The sequence below is a fragment of the Populus alba genome, chromosome 19 (genome assembly GCF_005239225.2).
Source record: "Populus alba chromosome 19, ASM523922v2, whole genome shotgun sequence".
NCBI lineage: Eukaryota > Viridiplantae > Streptophyta > Magnoliopsida > Malpighiales > Salicaceae > Populus > Populus alba.
The window spans coordinates 19124864-19146718 of record NC_133302.1 but is presented as its reverse complement, the minus strand read 5'-3'; the positions used below and the strand labels follow the sequence as shown (position 1 = coordinate 19146718).

At 31.0% G+C, this 21855-nt stretch overlaps 2 protein-coding genes and 1 non-coding gene across 8 annotated transcripts; all 3 read left to right on the top strand.

Annotated features, from left to right (window-relative positions):
• Positions 1 to 3311: 3311 nt before the first annotated feature.
• Positions 3312 to 5072, top strand: LOC118056574 (endochitinase EP3). Its single transcript, XM_035068820.2, has 2 exons — positions 3312 to 3770; positions 4580 to 5072. Exons 1-2 carry the CDS (start codon positions 3353 to 3355, stop codon positions 4984 to 4986), a joined length of 825 nt encoding a protein of 274 aa, XP_034924711.1. The 5' UTR covers positions 3312 to 3352; the 3' UTR covers positions 4987 to 5072.
• A 5119-nt stretch (positions 5073 to 10191) lies between these two features.
• On the top strand, positions 10192 to 16054 carry LOC118056663 (uncharacterized). 6 transcript variants are annotated; one of them, XR_012168886.1, is made up of 6 exons: positions 10192 to 10430; positions 11259 to 11612; positions 11772 to 12516; positions 12963 to 14454; positions 14907 to 15181; positions 16040 to 16054. It is a non-coding gene; the product is annotated as an uncharacterized protein (transcript). The 6 variants fall into 6 exon arrangements; XR_012168890.1 differs by lacking the exon at positions 16040 to 16054 and having other exon boundaries at positions 10193 to 10430; positions 12963 to 13716; positions 13936 to 14454; positions 14907 to 15320; XR_012168889.1 differs by lacking the exon at positions 16040 to 16054 and having other exon boundaries at positions 10193 to 10430; positions 11830 to 12516; positions 14907 to 15320.
• Positions 16055 to 17467: 1413 nt separating this feature from the next.
• Positions 17468 to 19700, top strand: LOC118056662 (probable carotenoid cleavage dioxygenase 4, chloroplastic). The gene has a single exon (XM_035068937.2). It carries the CDS (start codon positions 17535 to 17537, stop codon positions 19371 to 19373), a length of 1839 nt encoding a protein of 612 aa, XP_034924828.1. The 5' UTR covers positions 17468 to 17534; the 3' UTR covers positions 19374 to 19700.
• The last annotated feature ends 2155 nt before the right edge of the window (positions 19701 to 21855 follow it).

Here is a 21855-nt window from a genome sequence, read left to right as displayed (position 1 = left end):
CTATTTTCTTTCAAGGACTATCTTGTGTTTAATGGACTGTATATAAACCAAGAATATGAGCTGGCAAGAATTGAAGCCATTAATGGTGATGTTGAAATCAGTGGTAAATAACTCTATAATAAACAATGTGCAATTTATTGTTTAAATGGTATGCAAAATTGTCATCGTTGATAGAAATTGCTAAGAACAGGGTTACATCCTAGTCATACATCGACCATTTGCCTGTAAAAGAAAGAAAGAACGAGAGAGAGAGAGAGAGAGAGAGAGAGAGAGACTGAAAACTAGAGAAGTTAGATCTTCTCCGTGGATATATTACAAGTTTCAATTTCTTCTAAGATCCTTTAGAAACCCTAGTCTACCTCAGAGTCTTGAACCCCAATACCTTTAACCTGCAACTTATCTCCTCCAACGTGGGACTCCATTGTCAGAGTTGCAAAATCCCATATTATAGGGCATAACCCCTTCAACCAATATGCATTCCCAAAACCATGGCGTCCCCACCCATCTTTATGACAAGAGCTTGGGTATGGAGCTGGCTCTTCTGAATTGAAAATTTATAAATTTAGGCAGCACCCCTCTGTGTCCAACCCTGGCCTCCTTGCAACCCTTAAATGCATGAAGTTATAGGTACTTCCGGCATCTACTAACGCCATGAATAATTTGTTGTTGATCCTTATTTGGATCCTCATTGTCCTAGGGTTAGGGCTACCCGTTGTCAGCAGAGAAATCTTCACTTCCTCATTAGTCTCCACTGACCCTCCTACGTCAATGAAGTCCCCAATCGATGACAAATTCCCCCCTACTCTAGTCTCATCTTCTTCTTCCACTAAGAACAACTTGGGCCCCCCCATGCTTATGACCTGTGCTTCATTTGCTGTTGTATAGCCTGTATTTAATACAAAACCCCTTTTCTTTCTTTCTTTCTTTTTTATCCTTGAGTTGGGCTATCTTGTGTGGCCATAGAGATTCTTTCATGGACTATCTCTTGTTAATAGATATCGGTCCTGTGTATAAACCAAGAATACGAGCTGTGGAAAGAATTGAAGCCATTAATGGCGATGTTGGAATCAGTGTTAAATAACTCTCCGCCTCAGTCTCCTACGGTTCAGGATCCGACTATTAGTATGTGTTAAGTGTTAACCATTCACTGGGCAAAGCAACAAAAAAATTGTCCTAGAAGGAAATCTCTAGCAATTAAGATTTAAAATTTTGATGATAATATTTCCAGTCTAAATTCTCAAAGAGAGGAGTGATTATAAAGATCTGGAAATGAGCGAGAGCTAAAACTTTGCGCTGTTAATTGGAAACCCTAATAAAATTGCATCGCCCTTCGACACATAATTGTTGAATTCAATCAACATTCTTCATATTTTTCTTAATCAAGAATTACAGTTTACGTGAGACACAATGGTAGAAAGAAAATACATGGGCAATATTAAAATAAAAAAGTAGGCCCAAACCAACCACATCAAAACAAAACATATCATTACAGCCCTTCTATGTGTTCTTAGTTCATCTTAGTGGCTCAACGCATATAATTTAAGTATTTTTTAAAAAACAAATTTGGCATAATAGCTGAAAACAATAATCACATTTTACTCATATGCTTCAACGTCTTACTGGAAAAAAAAAAAAAAAAGACAAGAAGGTTATGATGATGATTCGTGAAGGAGAAGCAGATAAAGATCTACTAATTTATGCGTATAAACTTCATGATAGAATGCGTCGGCTAGACAGCCTATTTTTTTTGGGCCGGAAGGCTGTTTGGGCCTGCAGGCTTTTTGGGTCAGCACTGAACAGCCCAACACTGGAGCATGACATCTATTCTGATCCATCTCAGTCCAATACACGCAGACCTGCGCACCTTCATTCACACAAAAATTCTCCGAGCAAAGTAGAAGCATCAACTCTCTAAGAATGACATAACAAAGAACATGTTTTAGCAAGAATAATCAAAATTAAAAATAAAGTTTACGATCCAAGTCCACACACTTCAGCACAAGAATTCATCATAAATGTTTCGAAATATTGAACCTAACGGAAGAGAAAAACAACTCACTGTCGTAGTGGTATCTTCGAGTTGAAAATGTATACATGCGTGTCATTTTTTTTTTAATTCAAACTATTTTTAAAAAATATATATATTAAAAATATTTTTTACATTATTCTTTAATACAATTTTTTAAAATTAAAGTTTCTTTTATTAACTAATCGTTTTAATTGTAATAAACAATTACAATTTATATTGAAAAGTCAAGTTATTTAAAGGGAAGTTCTGATTGTAATAAGGTAGCGTCGACAAAACACTCCAGTCAATTTTGAAGGTAGAATAGTCTCACAAGAGATTTCACGCATTTAATTTAATTGATTGACTTCATGAGATTTTACATTTAGTCAAATCCGGTAATTACCATATCCATGAGATAATCATTATTAACTAATGAATAAATTATTGATAAAATGTCAATGGGTACTGATTGATATTTTATGTGTTTGATATTGTGATATAAGATGTATTTTAAAAATGTATTTTTATTTTAAAAAAATTGTTAAAATATCTTTTTTATATTTTTAATATTAACATATTACAATTATTGAAAAATATTGATGTAATTTTAAAAAAAATTAAATTCATTTTTAAAATATATATAAACGGAGATATAAACGAAATCCTAAGCACACTCTTAGTAACATTAATTATCACATACCACAAATGATTAAAAAATTGCACCTTCTGAGAGATAGTTTTAATAATAATGACGAGGAAATTCTTGTATACACTTCTCGTGATAAATAGTAATGAGAGTTGCATGATAAAAAATATAAAAAAAAAAAAAAAAAAACATGAGAGAGTTGCAATGCTTAACCATATCACCTTGAAGGTGGTAGTGGATTTTGAAACATTTTTTACCAATAAAGAACACGTCTCGTGCAAGTCCATTTTTCTTCAACATTAGTGCAAAAAAGCATGTCACTTGTGCACGACAATTCGAAAAGTCAAAGTTAAATTTCAAAATTGAAGAATTTAGGAGATTTTCGGATGTTCAATGAATTAAACAATACCTAAGAATTCCCTGAGGCATGGTTTTGTTATCAGATAAAAAAGTCAATTGCTGCTAAGATTTCTTCCATGCAGGGAGGTATCAATTTATATTAAGAAGTAGACTTTTCAATGCCTACCAAAGCTAAACCACCACCGGCACTGCTTTCGTCTTCTAGACAAAGCACTGCTTGTTCAAATTGACTTTTCAAGCATCAAACAATTGAAATCTCTTAATTGTAGCTCTATAAATATCAAGTTCTCATCTTTACATTTATATACCGTGCACACAGTTTTCTTTATTTAGAAATAATGGCACCCTCTACAAGAAAATGCCAGTTAGTCATTGTTTTACTAGGTATTCTTGTTGCCGGAGCTCTGCCAGGCTATATTGTAGCTCAAAATTGTGGGTGTGCCGCAAACGAATGCTGCAGCCGGTGGGGTTTCTGTGGCACCGGCAATGACTATTGCAACACTGGGTGTCAAGAGGGTCCATGTTTTGCACCAGCTCCTACCAATGATGTCTCAGTGCCTGATATTGTGACCCCAGAATTTTTTGGTCGGATCCTTGACCAAGCTAATTCAAGTTGTGTCGGGAAGAGCTTCTATTCACGAGATGTATTTCTTGAGGCTCTCAGTTCATATTCTCGATTTGGTCGGATTGGTTCAGTTGATGATTCCAGGCGGGAGATCGCAGCTTTCTTTGCCCATGTCACTCATGAGACTGGACGTAAGATTTCTCTCCTCATCTGTCGTCTGAAGTTTTGTCGATGTTTATAGATATATTTATTTATAATTTATACCTCGTAGTTTAACTGAACTAATTGACGCCTTTATAATTAAAGTTTTCCTTTGTAATTATTTTTTATTTTATTTCTTATTATTTTCTATTTTTATTTATTTTATGTCCCTTTTCTGGATTTTTGTATCAAATATGTTTCTATCTTTTCTTTTCTGTATTAACATTTTAAAAACTAAAAAATATTAAAATAAATAACTATTTAAATAATGATGTTCAAGGATGTAAGTATAACATATATTGGGGAAGTGAGATTTTGGTGAACTAGTAATGGAGCTACGAGTAGTGATTAACGATATCCTGAAACTCATATATTTCAAAGATTTAATTTTTCTTTTTTACTCTAGGATTTGAATTTTTTTTTTTTTTTAATTCTAGTACCTAATAGCTCACTAAACCCTAACTAATTCAATTGAGTTGGATCAGCCCAATAAAAAATAACGCTTTCACAATAATAGTGTACTTCATCAACAAGACTCAAACTCAAGGTTTTGCTTGAAGATAATAAATGCCGAAGCACCTGAATTAACCATCATTGATACACTAAAACTTGATTTAACATAATAAACCTCATTAAACAATATACTTTTATATAATAAATTAAAATTTATGAGAAAAGTTAATCTAACTTTGTATAGCAAATCCATAGCGAAGGTAACAATTCTAGGGTCAGATACAACTGGTAGTAAACAAGTTAATTTCTATTAGTTAGTAATTAACAAATAGAATATTTTCTGCAGATTTTTGTTTCATAGAAGAGATCAATGGACCGTCAAGGGACTACTGTGATGAGGACAACACACAATATCCATGCAATCCTGATAAAGGTTACTATGGCCGAGGACCACTCCAGCTCTCATGGAATTATAATTATGGACCAGCCGGAGAAAGCATCGGTTTTGATGGATTAAACTCACCTGAGATCGTGGCCAATGACCCTTTAATTTCATTCAAGGCAGCTTTGTGGTATTGGATGAATTTTGTCCAACCTGTAATCAGCCAAGGGTTCGGGGAAACTACTAGAGCCATTAATGGTGCTCTTGAATGCGACGGAGGAAATTCTGCTACTGTTCAAGCTCGGGTTAGGTATTATACTGATTATTGTAATCAACTGGGAGTGGCCCCTGGAGATAACCTAACCTGTTAATTAGAGAGAGGTTTCACCATCGAAATTTTCTTTTCTATTTTGGTTGTCTTTTTTTAAAATATAAAAATAAAAATAATAATTTATCTCGTTGTGCCCTTAGTTCTATAATCTAAATATATACTTGTTTAGATTAATGCATGGCCTGAGATAGAAAAAATTAAAAAAAAAACAAAACAAAACAATACATATATAGAGCATAAGGAGTTAAGTTTACTTCTTCCGCTACAAGATTTCACAATTCTATCAACAAAAATATTTTATCAGTATGTGATTCATAGTTCATCGGTAATTTTATTACCGATAACATCACCAATAGAAACCATCTATCGGCTTTTCTTTTGTCGGTAATAGCTCATTCCGTCGCTAACGCAATCAGTAAAAAAACAAAAACATTGCCGATGGTTTTACAAACGGAAATTACAAGCCAAAAAAAAAAAGTTTCTACTTAAAATATACCAGCGGACTTAACTATATGCAATACCGACAGACTAATTACCGTCGATAACATTGTCAATGATTGTGAAATTTGCACCAAGTTACTGTAAAATGCTGATGAAGTGATTCTGTTGGTAAATCCATCTCTAAGATTGACATTTCCCCGCTCTCTGTCAAATGTTGACATATATATTCCGTCGGTAAAATCCCCAATAAGTATTTTTAAATATTTTTTTAAAAAAAATTATTTAGAATACATAATATAAAATTATATAAATATTCTGTCAATAAATCTGTTGGTATTAAACAAATTTATAATAGTGTTCACATTTTCTTGGTGAAGAGATCATGTGGACTTACATGCCATCTTACTTGTGGTTTGGAAAATGAGAGGACTGGAATTACGAAGAAGGTTGTCATACGAAGTTAGATGGAAGTTTCTGCTATGTTTCTTGCTAACAAGTTGATGGACTAATGAGGACATCTTAATACGTCCAAGGAGGAACCCCAGTATCAGACTCATCGAAGATCCAAAGTTAAAGATTGCTAGTGAATATACCATATAGTAGTTAATTACTAGCAGCATAGATATTATTGTTCATCTAGAATATATTTATTATTAATAAAAATATTTTTTATTTTTAATATTAATTTATATTTTATTAATAAATTAAGAGTAATAATAAAGTTTATGGGACAAAAATATTTACAAAAAAAATTATAAAGTTATAATAATTATAAGATTCACATTACATCAAAGCATTATTTTTAAATGTTCCTAACCAACATTCTATTAAAATTGAAATTTAATTAAAGTTGTTCAGACTAATACATATTATATTTTTTTATATATATAAAGCAACTATTCTCATAAATTGAGATTTGAGAGAAATATCTGAAATTAATATATATGTGCTTGTTAGATGACATACGCACTGAAGTAATCCGCAAGAAATTTCATATGAAGATATTATTTATGTCTATGAAAAGACTCCTTAGATAATTATATAAGTGATCTTTAAATTTAAAATTACTAAATTATTTTATATAAAGATTGTTATGCTTTTATTCTGACCATGTGTTGTCTTAATTAAGAGTAATAAACAAGTAGATATTGAATATAATGTAAATTATATGAAGATATTTAAGTAATCAAGAGAGGATTCACGATTCTAGATGAATTAGAAAAAAAATATTCTATTTGTTCTCAAATAGTATTGATTCTGAAATCATCAACCAAGATAGAATCAGTTTTGAAAAGAATTTTAAAATATTATTCAAATAATCAATGACTATAATGTTGAGAAATAACATGATTTGACAAAGCAAACATACTTCATACTATAATATCTAAATCAAAACATTCTTGATAAAGGGATAATAATTACACCAAGAAACTAATTAATGAAAGATTAAGTCAAACCACTTATGACTTTTTTAATATTTGAGGGATCATGATAGATTATTAGACATTGTACTTGATCTTCAAATATAACTCAATCAATTATTGAATTGATAAAAAAAAAATTGTTTAATGTACTTAATCTTATTTTATTTAGGATTATAATTTATATTTGGGTCAACTTATTAGAGAACCTAATGAGTCACACATATAAGAACCATTAATGAGAAACTAAAATTGGATGATTAATTAAGTGTGACTTGATTGTAACTAAATTTTAGAAATTAAGGACTAAAATGTAATTAATACAAGGTATTACAATTGTAGACCTAGAAAAATCAAGCAGAGACTTAATTGAATAAATTTATAAAATCATTCTAAAATAATATATATGATATTATTTAAGAGACAAATTAATATTTTGTTGTTTATAGGGTTTTTTAGGTTTTTTTGTATAAATAGAATGCTCTTATATGTATATATATAAAGAATGTGTAAAAAATACAGTACATAAACACCTAAATCATAAAAGAAACAAAACTAGAACTCTAAGGTGCAATAACCCTTATCTCTTAAAAGGATTTAGAAAATTTTTCACTAAGTGGTTCGTGTAGATTACCATTAGAAGCTGGATACCTGGACGACTTGTGATTTGCAACAACTCAACCTTAAAGCAAATATTCAAAGTTGAAAATAACATATGAACTTCAAGTAATCTTCACATAAACTCTAACATTTATGAGTTTGCTTACTTTGTATAAACTCTAAAATATACAAAGTAAGCAAACTCATATATATTTTTTTTTTACCAATTTATGTTTTAGGTTAATTTAATTAGTTTTTTAGTTTTTTTTATATATATTTAAGTGTTTACAGCTTTATACTAAGGGAAATTTATTGTATTAATATATGATTTGTATGATAAGGTTTATTTAGGATTTTAGAGAAATTGAATTTTGTTTAAATTGAATTTGATTTTGTAACTTAAACGTGTTATAATTAAATAAATAATTGGTAATTTTAATGGGTGCCAATCACATTTTGTCAATTTTATTGTTAAATAAAATTTAGAAAAAAAAATGATTTTTTTATGAAATTAATGAAATCAAAATTATTCTATATATTTAAGTTTCATAATTAAGTAATGGTGTTATTGTTTTTTAATATATCAAGATTCATCAAAAGGAATATACATTCAAGATTATCACTAAGGAGTTGAAAGTTTTATTAATTTCATAATCTGTAAACTGAATAATACTAGTGTAGATGAAATTAGATGTTCATATATAAAATGTAAAAATAAAAAATCTCACCACAAAGATATATGTCCATTGTCAACTCAAGCCATTTTTATGTTTTACTTTTTTTTTTTTTTACTTTTACCCTATTCAATTAAATTTTTTTATTTAAATAATGATCTTTTACATTTTTGTTTTTTTATTATCATATACTTTGAAAAGATTAGTTTGATTTGTATAAAAAACATTCTTATATTTTATATGAATAAGTTGTATTAGTATGAAGATTTTTATAAAAACCAAAAATTATTTTTTTTATTAGTATCAACATTTAGCCACTAAGATTAAATGAATGAAAAATTTTAAAATAAAAATGATTGTCGATATAAATCATTTGCATGTGAAACTATTTATTTCTACTGAGATAAGTTTTTCGCTTTAATATTAAATTAGTATTAATAACTTTTTTGCATTTATTAATTTATATATTTATTTGTATGTTTATTAAAATATAAAATATTCACTTCTCAATTAATAAATTTAATGATAAATAAGAGCATATCCATAACATAATTGTTATTTTTTTCATGTTAGAAATTGACTTGAAATCCTACTCTCATCGTATATAACATTTTTTTGTGTAAACAATATATTTTTGTTTATAAATTAAAAAAAAATCATGATATTTTTAAATTGCATTCAAAATAATAATATATTTTTTCATTATATTTGAAATTAATTTAAAGTTTTACATAGACGATAAAACTAATTAATTAACAAACACTTAAAGAAGTAGGGGATTCATTGTGCAAATTGCACTGTGGATCCCATCACAAAAGATCATGGATTTAGTGTTATTTTCATTCCTTTTTTTTATTACACCGTGGATCCCATCACAAAATATCATGGATTTAATGTTCATTTTTTTTTGTTCTTCTTTTATTATTACACCGTGGATCCCATCATAAAATATCATGGATTTAGTGTTCATTTTTTTTTTATTATTTCTCTTTTATTGGCGATTAAAATATAGGCCAGTTTAAATTAATCTTTTAGGTTAAAAGATAGTGAACCAAAGTGAAAAGAGAAAAGCAAATTGGTGGCTTTTTCAAACTTATACAAGGGAAGTTTAACTTAGATAATTTTTTTAACTTCAAATTTCCTAAAAATCTAGATCTAAGTGTGGGAATATTTTTGGTTTTAGTGTTTTATGCGGTTTTTAAGGTCATTGATGGGTTTATCAAAGTGCTTTAAGAGTTTTCAATATGTTTTGGGTAAAAAATAGGTTTTTATATAAAAAAAACTATCAACCCTGATTTTTGAACTATTATAGTGGTTAAAATATGAGGAAATACAAACGATACATCATCTTATTTTATTTTTTTAAATGAGACGGATGACGATCCCATTAGAAATTAAAAAAAAAAGACCCACACACATGAGTTCTTTCCAATTAAGTCATACATGTTATATTGGTTTGCTAAACTGTGTGATTTTTTTTTTAATTTTATTTTTCAATTAATATCTTTTTTAATTTATATGTAGATTTGTACCCTAAATTTTTATTTTATTTATTTAGCCTTTTTAAATAGAGATCATTTTTAATTATTTGATATATATATATATATATTTAATTTTTAAAAAATTATTATAATTTATCTATAATTTTTATTTTTATATAATTTTTTTAATATGTGTAATCTATCTTGCATAATACTTTTTTTCTCCTTTATTTTATTTAATTAATTTCATTGTGTATCTAGTTTTATTATACTTTAATTAAATAAAAAAATTATTTTTATAGATAAAATCAATAAATATAACTAACTCGTGTTATAAGGTTCTTAATTCATATATATTTCATGATTTTTTTTTTTAATTTTAATTATTATTATTATTTTTTATTTATTAATATATATATAATATATTAATTATTTATTTATTTAATTGTATACGTAAACATCTGAATTTATTTAATTAAAAAATTACCCCTCACGCAACTGAACAGAGGTCAAATAGTTAAGTATGAATTAACTAGAGAAAATATCAATGCCCCTTCTTCGTCTTTATCACGTCTACTTTACAACTCATTTTCATCATTTCATGTCCATCTTATCGCTTTATTACCAGCGGGCCAAGCTTTTTTACGGGTCCACTCACCTCAAAATACGCCAGACTTTTGTCACTAAGGATTGAAAAATTACTTGTCCTCGTCCAGTTAACAAATATAGAAATGAGGGACATTTCTTTTGCAGTTAACAAATCTTAATAAGGAAGCATCACTCACCTGATCTTAGAATTCCGCTCCTGCGGCCCTCTCCCTTCCTCTCCCACTCACTCTCGTATAAAAACAGATCAGTTTTTTCTCTGTAAGTTACTTACTCTCTCTGTTTTAAATATTAGGAGAGCTCTGTTTCTTGGAATTTTGCTTCTTAAAAAGAGAAAACAGAGCCAAATAAGCTTAATTTTGATTTGAGTTTTGGAATTCAAGTAATTCCATGTAAGTGGATTTCAGCTTCTGTTACTGTGCATGTTTTGTTAATATTGTGTTTGCTGAATTGGGTCCTCTTTTCTTTTTATGTTTAGGTAATTTACTTTAAGAATTGCTGAATTAGGTACTTTTTTCCAGTCAAATTGAGACGAAAATCTGAATTATTTCTGTGATTCTTTGGTTTTCTGTTTGCTTGCTCGGAAAATGATGGAAAGCGAAACATTTCAGTGACCTATGAATCTAAAAGACAAAAACTTTTGTTCAATTTAAGCCTTTGGTTTGTTACACTTTGTTTTCTGCTTTTAGTTGGAAAGTGAAAGGAATTTCTTGTGTGAATTTCAGGAAAGAGATCTACTGTTTAAGCAGTGCTTCGAATTATTATAAAGTGAAAGAAAATTGCCTTTCTTTTCCTTTATTCTATTTAATTGATTAAACTTCTGAAAGATTTCCGTTCTTTATCACTCACTGGTTGATATAGATCGAATTCATTATACTGTAAGTTGGAAATTGTTCTGAATTGAGAAAATGCTTCAATGTGAAAGAACTTTGAATCCTGGGTATCTTGAATCTAAAACAATGGAATCCCTTTACCATTTAGTAAGCCGCACCCGTTCCATTGTTTTAAATTAGCAATCAAATTGTTGCACAGTAAACTTATACTCGTACATGATTTAAACCTTTCTTTGATCAAATCTTATTGTCACAGGATTTGCAGTCGGACTGTAATTTGGGATTCAATACAGCCCATATTTGCTAGTGCGCAGAACGTAGACACAGCTATTGGAAAACTCCAATCATGGACTAACAACCGGTGTTTGATGAAGGACCGGGGGATTACCTGCTTTAAGACAATCAGACTGTTGGATTGGAAAAAATATTGAGGCATTGCACTTGAATCTCCTGACAACTTAGCGCATGCTTTTGTGATTGATTTTGTGATCCGTAGTCACCTGTTTCTTTCGGTTCATTTACTTGGTTTTGCTTTCTTTGATATGGTTATCCAATCCAGCGTGCTGAAATACTTGATTATATCATTATCAATTGCAACATTCCTTTCAGGGTAAAGATAACCTTCTTTTCATTAGTGGTAGTTGACATGGCATTGCCTTTATGCTACTTCAGCTGCCTTGTGATAATCAAGGAATAAAACTAAGTACATAGTTTATTTCGTTAGTTTTTTGTTTTGCTTAAATTAAACTTGTTATCTAATTATTCTCAGTGTTATTAACTTCATCGGAGCATTGAAGATGAAAGAGTTTTGTTTTTCCTTGGAGTAGGACTTCTGATTTGAAGATAAACCCCAGGATACTCCTCTGAAGTTCCCAAGCAGATCAAAAGTCAGAAAATATAATGGGAAACACAATGAAAAAACCCCAAGGAACAGAAGTAGAAGGCACAGAACAGTTGCAACAAGAAGAAGATTCAAACTTTACTTGTGAAATCTGCTCCGATCCTATGCTATCAATCAGAAATTTCAAGAACGGTATCCTGTGTAAACATCCATTCTGTTTGGATTGCATAACTAAATATATTGAAGTAACAGTTGAGGAAACCTCTGGCTGCATTGAATGCCCTGGACTGAACTGCAAGCAACTATTAGACCCTCTCTCATGCAGGCCTATCATCTCAAAACCAATATTTGAGAAATGGTGTGATCGTCTATGTGATTCAATGGTTTTAGGGTCTGAAAGCTGCTATTGCCCATACCGAGATTGCTCAGTGTTGGTTTTGAATGAGTGTAAGGATAAGCTGAAAAAAATAAATTGTCCTAACTGCAAGAAAAATTTCTGTTTCCTATGCAAGATTCCTTGGCATACAGGATATCGGTGCAGTGAGAGCAGACATCTAAGAGATAGGAATGACATTCTGGCTGGTGAGTTGATTGAAGAGAAAAGGTGGACTCGATGTTATAATTGTAGTCACTCTGTTGAGCGAGTTAGTGGATGCAGAGATATAAAATGCAGGTGTGCTCTCTCTCTCTGGAATTTTTTTTTTTTTAGTAACATTTTATTTTGACAATAGATTGTTATTGTTTGGATTATGCAACACAGTTTCCAGTATCATAATATATGAGAAAATAATATAGAGCAACATTGTACTATCGTTTAATGCTCATCAAAAGATGTTATAATGGCTGAAAACAATTATATTTCTCAAAATTAGAAAAAGTATTGATTCGATCTGTTAATTTGGTTAAACTGGAGTCATGGAGTATATTAGCTACCTTATCTGAGAACTTTTATGCTTGAATGTCAAAGTTCTATTCAGTCTTTCTCTAAGCTCTCACGAATAGTTGAATTCAAAATGTGGGGTTGAAGGTTTTCTTCATTAAAAATGAATTCAAAGATAGAATGGAGCTATACACGAGGTAGATTGTAATATTTCTGATTTATTTTGATTATTAATGCAGATGCGGGTTTCGGTTTTGCCATCAATGTGGAGGACCGTTCCATTCTGGCCTTTGTAAGCACAAGCGCTGTGGATATGTTCTTTGCAATCTTTTCATTTTTCGATGTTATTAGCTTTCTGCTATTTTGTTTTTTTCTGAAATACATTCCCTCCCATTAAGAAAAGGTAAACTCACAGTTGTACAGGCCATGCCCAAAAAAAAAAAGGTTGTAAATAACGTTTACGAAAATAGGTTGTAAGAAAAAGGTTGTAAATGATGTTCTTCTCGAACAAAATATAATAATAAAGTAATAGTTTGTTCAATGGTTGTGTTGCTGCTTACCACTGTTAGGAAGACTTGTTGATAATTAGTGTTGAAAAGGCAGAGCCAAAGTGCAGCAGAAAGGCCAAAGAAGACTAAAACAAGATCGTTAGCGAAGAAGGCACCAAAAAGAGAAAACAGGCGAAAGAATGAAAGCAAGTGCTAGAGGAAGCAAAGTTTACCCAGAAATCAATGAAGCCAGATACCCTTGGAAGACAGGAATGATAATGCGGTAACTCACAGTAGCAGACCAAAACCAAAAATTTGTCATAACCTCAGAAACGCAGCAGATACGGAAAAAAAAATAAACTAGCACCCCAAGCAACAGAGTTGAATCCCCGTAACAGGATTAGCATCAGCAGAAATGTTTGGCCCTCTGAAGATATGATCAAACCTGATATCAGCCAAAAAGCATTTTCAAGCATAAATTGAATCCATCACCGATTTTCCTCAGGTAAGCAAGTACTGGTTAGTTCAATGGCATCAGGAGATGAACAACAATGACATTCCAGGTTTCCTTTTCACTTATTTCTACAGTGAAAGTTCTATTTTGTTGATCGGTTACATACAAATATCCAATCATTCTAATTTGTTTTTGCCATGTATGTCCCCATTTATATTTAATTGTTGGTTGAAATTATTTTACACGCTTTTACTTCTGAGATTTGCACAGAACCTGGATTGCCAAAGGAATATTTTGTCAACAAAAATTATTGTGCACACTCTTTTTGGCCGAAAATGCATTGCCAAATACATAGAAGTCAAAAGTCCTGGACAACAGTACAGCAAATATAAATTGCCCTGGATTGAAATGTGGACACCTTTTGGACCCTGTCTCCTGCAGCCTATCATCATCTCTCCAGCTTTGTTTGTGAAATGGTCTGATCTCTTGTGCGAGACTTAAGTTTTAAAGTGGGGTAGAACCTCTTGCCCTTATAGGGTTTGTTCAGAATTGATTGTGAATGAAAGTGGTGGAACTGTGAAGAAATCAAAGTGTCCAAATTGTAGCAAAGACTTCTGCTTTCAGTGTGGGGTTGAATGGCATGCTGGTTATTGGTGCGATGAGATTGAACGAACAAGAGATGAATGATGTTCTCTTTAGGCAGCTTGCAAAAGATAAGAAGTGGCCATCTTGTCCTTCTTGTGGTCGCTGTGTTGAGCTTGATGGAGGCTGTGCTGTCATGACTTGCAGGTTTGTGATCCCTCTAAGATAAATCGCAGTGCTTCATATTTTGTTGCTTTGATTTAATTACATCTCTTTGTTTATTTGTAGTTATAGACAATAAATTTTAGTAAAATTACTGATCTCAAAGTGACAAAATATAACCATATATTGATAAAAAGATTTGACAGTAAAATGTTTCACTTATTTTTTCCCGTCTTTTATTTTACTCTTATGGAACCAAATGAGAGAGATATTTGTAATATGAAATATTTCACTTTCTTTCACTTAATTCCTTTTTCATTAGAAGTAAACTTGTTACAAGCAGATTGATCAACCATGCACTCGTCTGTTGAGAGACTTGTGTCTTCTGATGAATCTCAAAATCCCACCACAATGAGATGTGAGAAGTAAACTTATTCTGTACGGAAGGAAAACAATTTAGAGCATGCATGACGAGCTTTTATCAATTTTGAATGCAGATGCAAGACAAAATTTTGCTATCATTGTGCAACAAGACTCTCCGCCGGTTATCATCCCTGTAGGAAAACAGAAGCCAGTTGAACGTGCTGTTTTGTATTTTTGGTTGCTCCGGCGTATCCACTGGCCCCTTCCAGATCAAGAGACTAATCTCTTTCATGGTATCGACAAGCACCTTAAAGCAGGTTCCACAACAACCAACAAGGATTCAAAGCGTGTTCGCCTCATGAGGAGAACTGGCCTTTTGCCACTAGACGAAACCCTCGTCTGTAAAGAGGTAGACGATTGAGTTCTCGAACAATCTCATTTCACGAGTATTTAGAATAGGTTTTGTGCTTTCTAACATTATAAAGTAAAAAATTACTTTTTATATATAAAAGACTCGATAATGAAAAATAGCACTCATATATCTACAACACTACTTCCATGATATTATACAATAAAATAGACAGGAAAATTATTTTAAACTCACCTTTTTTTTGGATTTTCTGGCTTATTTTCAATAGTTTTAGTCCCAACATCGCGAAATATTACAATCTTTGACCATTTATTTTCCAAAAAGAATTCTTTTTTCGTAGAACAAATAGGCTTACCATGTGGTCCCTCGTATCATCGAGTATGGCAATGGCTGTTTTGTCATTACATGCAGGTATATGATCTCTTCTCTCTATAGGATAAAATCAGGCTAATTTTTTGTTCTTGTTTTTGTTTATGGTATCTTAATTACTTCTTTTGTTTCCTTTGTTTTGTTAGAGTTTGGTTGTTTTTGCCTTTGAAATTGTGTTTTAAAACCGTGTTTGATATGAAAAAAATATTGAATGTGATGTTAAAAATTAAAAAAATTTATTTAAATATATTTTTTAAAATATTCTATATCATAATATTAACACAGGAAAAAAAATTCTGGCACAATTATATCTCCAAATGAGGTTTTAAGTAATTAATTACCTAAACAGCTGAACCTATCCTATCCTATCTCTACAACAGTATGTCAAATCTATTTGATAGATGGTCTTACCTCTGCCTAGATTAGAAGGGTAGATTTATCCGATTTCTGTCTATAATATTCAGATGAGTGTTTTCACATCTTTTTTATGAAAATGAAGCCGAAAATATAATTTTGCTTGTGCTATAGGTATTGATAAGAATCCGATGTGATATCTGGAAATCGGGAGAGGGCTAAAGGAGGTAAAATAACCAATTTAATTTAAAAAATTAAGTTAAGTTATTAGATGGGTTTAAGATATGATTTATATATTTTATAAAATATTTTTTCAAGTAAAAGCTCTTTAAATTTAAAACTTGTATAGGTTCACGTGATCTTGTTTTTAAAACACAATTTTTATCAAATAAATAAAGATATAAAATATAAATTCGTGACTACTTTGTTATCAAGGTTTTGATATCATGTTAAAAAATCAATTTAACTTAAAAATTTAAATTATTAAATCAGGTTTCAAGATATGATTTATATATTTTTTTAATATGTTAAAAAATCAATTCAACTTAAAAGTTTAAGTTTAAGTTGATAAATAAGATATCAAGATATGATTTATATTATTTTTTTTTAAAAAAAAAAAAACACAATATAAGACAGAGTTATTTACTTTACTACCCCCTCCTAATTCTTGGGTTATATTCTGGCTAGATATTTTTTATTTTTTTAAATTTATTTTAAATTATATAATTTAGGTTCCTTTAAATTTTTTTAAAAATAATTTTAATACAAAAATACTTTTTTGTATTATTTCAGTTTATTCATGTTTTATGTATTTTTTATTATAATTTTTTTTTTCAATTCCACTATTAACTAAAAAATTTAAAACAATAGGCCTTCAATTAAAATTAAATCATCCAAAATTAAATTGTAAGGACTAAAATAAATTACTAAAAAGTACATAGTTGATCCACAATGTTATTTGAGTTCATTAACAGTGCTAACTACATTTAAAATCCCACACATATTAGTTTCTTACTTAATAATAATAATAATATAATTTCAAGAGAGGGATGCCATAGGCCATACATTGTTAGATATTCTTTTCCTAGTGGACCACTTTGGTAACGATCATATCCTAGATGAGTGCACAAAAACAAGTGGATAAATGTGCTTAAGTGTGTTTGATGGTTGACAATGCTTTTTAAAAAAAAAATTATTTTTTTAAATTTTAAAATTATTTTAATCTACTTATATTAAAAATAAATTTTAAAAAATAAAAAAAATAAAAATATATATTATATATTATATATATATATATATATATTTTAAAAATATTTTAAAAATAATCTCAATCAATATATCAATCACTCATTTAATACATGTCCCTCCATAGAATAAAAAATAAATAATTAGTTAACTTCAAGAGTTTGTTTCTTAAAAGTCACGAGTTTGAGTTCTTTTAAAATTACTGTAGGTTTATATAATTATTAATTTCAGGACTTCATGAGATAAGTTGAGGTATATACAAGTTAACTTGAATATCTATATTAATTAAAATAAAAATAATAATTGTTGCGTAATTACCAAAACAAATAAAACTGATTATAAATAAACTCAATCCCCGGAAATCATTTATTCTTCAGCTTCCTTCTCTACCTTTTAAAACAGTTAACGAATTGAAGGCAACAAAATGGATGCCTCATCGTCCTCTTTCCTCTCTGCAATACAAACTTCAAAGCTCCTCACTGGTACCATGGCAATGACCATTCCTAGATCTGCTGTCACAACCACACCATCATTTCTATCTCGTCATCTTCCTTCCCTCAATGTATCATCAGTTAGAATTGAAGAGAAACCCCAGAACTCAACTACAAGACCTACCACCAGCAGAACTCCACGCCCTGCATCATCAACAACAACCTTGCCTGCTCCAACAAAACCAACACCATCGACAAGGAAATCTCCTGCAAATGATAGACGAGTTGTAGAGCCAAACCAGCCCACCATGATGTTTAATGTATTGGAAGGCGTCATCAACAACTTCATAGACCCTCCGCTTCGGCCATCAGTTGATCCTAGATATGTACTTAGTGATAACTTTGCTCCAGTTGATGAACTTCCTCCAACTGAGTGTGAGGTAATCCATGGATCTCTACCATCATGCCTTGATGGTGCATACATCCGCAATGGCCCTAATCCTCAGTACCTCCCTCGAGGACCTTACCATTTATTTGATGGTGATGGCATGCTTCACTCCATCAGGATCTCTCAGGGGAAAGCCACTCTCTGCAGTCGCTACGTCAAGACTTACAAATATACCATGGAGCGTGATGCTGGGGCTCCACTTCTTCCAAATGTGTTCTCTGGATTCAATGGACTTGCTGCCTCCGCAGCTCGCGGTGCTCTCTCTGCTGCTCGAATTCTGGCTGGTCAATTTAATCCAGCTAATGGTATTGGTCTAGCAAACACTAGCTTGACTTATTTTGGCAACCGACTCTACGCACTTGGCGAGTCGGATCTACCTTATGCTGTGCGTTTGACATCAAATGGAGACATAGAGACGCTGGGTCGTCATGATTTTGATGGAAAGCTGCTGATGAGCATGACTGCTCACCCCAAGGTCGACCTGGAGACAGGGGAGGCCTTCGCTTTCAGATATGGTCCCGTCCCTCCATTTCTAACATACTTTCACTTCGATGGAAATGGAAATAAACAACCAGATGTGCCCATATTTTCCATGACGAGGCCTTCTTTCCTCCATGACTTTGGAATTAGCAGCAAATATGCTATATTTGCGGACATACAGATTGGGATGAACCCCATGGAAATGATATTTGGAGGTGGCTCACCCGTGGGTTCGGACCCAGCAAAAGTATCCAGGCTTGGAATCATCCCTCGATACGCAACGGACGAGTCAGAGATGAAATGGTTCGATGTGCCAGGGTTCAACATCATACACGCTATCAACGCATGGGATGAGGAGGATGCCGTAGTCATATTAGCACCAAACATTTTATCAGTAGAACACACACTGGAGCGAATGGAACTTATCCATGCCTTGGTTGAGAAAGTGAGAATAGACTTGAAAACAGGCATAGTTACAAGAAACCCGGTTTCAGCTAGAAACCTGGACTTTGGGGTGATTAACCCAGCTTATTTAGGGAAAAAGAACAGATTCGTGTACGCAGCAATAGGTGACCCTATGCCAAAGATATCAGGGGTGGTGAAGCTGGATGTGTCCAAAGGAGAGCGGCAGGAATGCACGGTGGCTAGCAGGATATTTGGGCCAAGATGCTATGGTGGCGAGCCTTTCTTTGTAGCAAGGGAGCCTGAGAATCCAGAGGCAGAGGAAGATGATGGGTACGTGGTGTCGTATGTTCATGATGAGATAGCAGGAGAGTCCAAGTTCTTGGTGATGGATGCAAAATCACCAGGGCTTGATATTGTGGCTGCCGTAAGGTTACCTCGGCGAGTTCCTTACGGCTTCCATGGACTTTTTGTGAAGGAAAGTGACCTGAAAAAGCTCTAGCTAGCAACCAGAAGCAGGCTGCAGGACAGACGGTAGTTACTTTTACGTGAAAAAACACTAAATGCATATGGATTGAAATTACAAACAATCTTCAGCTAGCACAGGATTAAACTGTGGCATTGGGTACCCACAATGTCACATGTAAAGTTTGATAACAATACCTAAAAAACCGCTTGTTATCTTTCAAGTTCGGATAAAATTATAGATTGTAATTACTATTATCAATATTAATCGTGATGGATTTTAAAACATAAAAGGATAGCGGACTGCGTCTAAATTGGATGGAAGAAAAAGGGAAGATAAATAAATTTTAGAAGTTTTTGTTTCTTTGAATTGTAGTGAAACGATTATCATGAAAAATCTCAAGCAAATCAAGCACCACCAATTTGGAACCGCGTATGTTTCACGTTTGGTGATGTTTTGATATCAATCAGTGGTGCCAATGTCGAGAAAGCAATAATTTGAGTGGTTGTGTTTCTCAAGCCTTTTCTTTTTTTCATTCTAGTTTTCTTCCAATAGATAAATACACATAATATGTAAAATAATATAAATTTTATTTAATAATTTAAGCTATTGGATTGAAATGATTCATTAATATAGTATCAGAATCTTATTTATCAAGTGATCACTAGTTTGAATTTTACCATTTTATATATATGATAAAAATTAAGTATAAGGTAGTGTAAGTTTATATAAATTTTAAATTTAAAGAATTTTTATTTAAAAAGATATATTAAAAAATAATATAAATTATGTTTTGAAACCTCACCTAACCAACAATTTAAACTATTAAGTTTATAAGGATTTTTTTTTATTGTTATTTTATCAAAATTTTAAATCTTTATTCCCAAGTAAGATATGATGATGATGCGACGTTTTACAAAGCAAAGGAAATTGATACACACACAAATCGTAAGAAAGAAACAGAATATACACTCAGGAGTGTGCAAATTTCTCAATTCTCCATTATTGATGGCCATAGAACTATAAAATGAGATAAATAATGTTTTGTATTATGTGTTACAAGATATTTTTTAAAAATATTTTTAAAAATATATTAAAATAATATTTTTCACATTTTTTTATTTTTATTATCAACATATTAAAATAATTCAAAAAAACTAAAAAAAAATTATCAATTTGAACACATCAGAGGTGAAAAAGCAATACCAAACATGGCTTAACTAAGAGCTAACAAGAAAAACAAACTAATATAGAATTGAGAATTTTTGCTAAATAAAAGAAAAGATAATTAGAAAATGAAAGCTAAAATTCTGAAACATGAATAATCTTGAACAATTCCAAACTTTTTATCGACATATCTCACCTCTTTATAACAACTTTAGATTTCAATAACCAAAATAGAGTATTTCTATAGAATGTTTTCAAGTTAGTGACCGCCCATCTTTTGTTTTATAAGAGGTGACCATGCAATTTAGGCTTTTCTCATTACAAAAAAAAATTGTCTGGATTAGTTATTTTGATGATTGTACAGTTCCATGGCTAGCTAGGTAAGGTATATGGAACCTCAATGAATCGAGTATAGAGTTTGAATCACGAAGGCAAGCTCTTTGAAGAAATGGGGATATGCAAACTATCTACTATATACTTTTTAGTGTACAACTAAATTATTGTTGCTATTTTTTTTTTTTAAAAAAAAAATTAAACTATGAAAAAATTAACTCGATACGACTCGGTTGATTTTTGTAAATCTAAAAGCAGCATGAATAGCCTATAAAAATATAGTTTGATTAAAAACTAATTTCAAAATAATATCTTTTTTTAATATTAAGATAACAATATATTGGCTTGACATGAATCAACCCAGATTATAAGATTATGATAACCCTATGGAAAGTAAATCAAAATAAATTATAGAGTCTAATTCTCAATCAACTCAATATTGAAGGAAAAAATTGAAAAAAAAAAAAACCAATTAAAAAAAGGACCTAAGAAAAGACCCAAGTTAACCTATAAAACTCGCGATCCGGATTATAAGACCAAGATAACCTCATAAAATAAGATTGAAACAAATTAAAAAATTTGATTCTCAATCAGCTTAATATTGAAGGATGAGATTAAAAAAAAACTAAATTAAAAAAAACATAAAAAATGATCTGATTCAACTCGTCAAACTCATGGCTCAAGGTTATAAGACAAAGATAACCTTATAGAAAAAAATAAAAAAAAATAACATGATTTAACCTAGGTTAACGTGCAAAATTTGCGACTTTAATCAAGAGACTAAGGTAACCCTATATAGAGAAAACCAAAACAAATTATGAAATTCATTTCTCAATCGATCCTATCGTACCCAATGTTTAATGATGAAATTTATATATATATAAAAAAAGTTAAATCAATGACACAAACAATAAGCCAAATTAATCTGAGTTAACCGATTAAGCATTATTATAATTGGGTCATGAGATCGAAATAACCAAATAAAAGTAAACTGAACAAATCATAAGGCCTAATTTCC

Coding starts and splice junctions, on each gene's coding strand:
- LOC118056574 (XM_035068820.2), top strand. CDS start 3,353: ATGGCACCCTCTACAAGAAAATGCCAGTTAGTCATTGTTTTACTAGGT. Junction 3,771..4,579: donor TGTCACTCATGAGACTGGAC/GTAAGATTTCTC, acceptor TATTTTCTGCAG/ATTTTTGTTTCATAGAAGAG.
- LOC118056662 (XM_035068937.2), top strand. CDS start 17,535: ATGGATGCCTCATCGTCCTCTTTCCTCTCTGCAATACAAACTTCAAAG.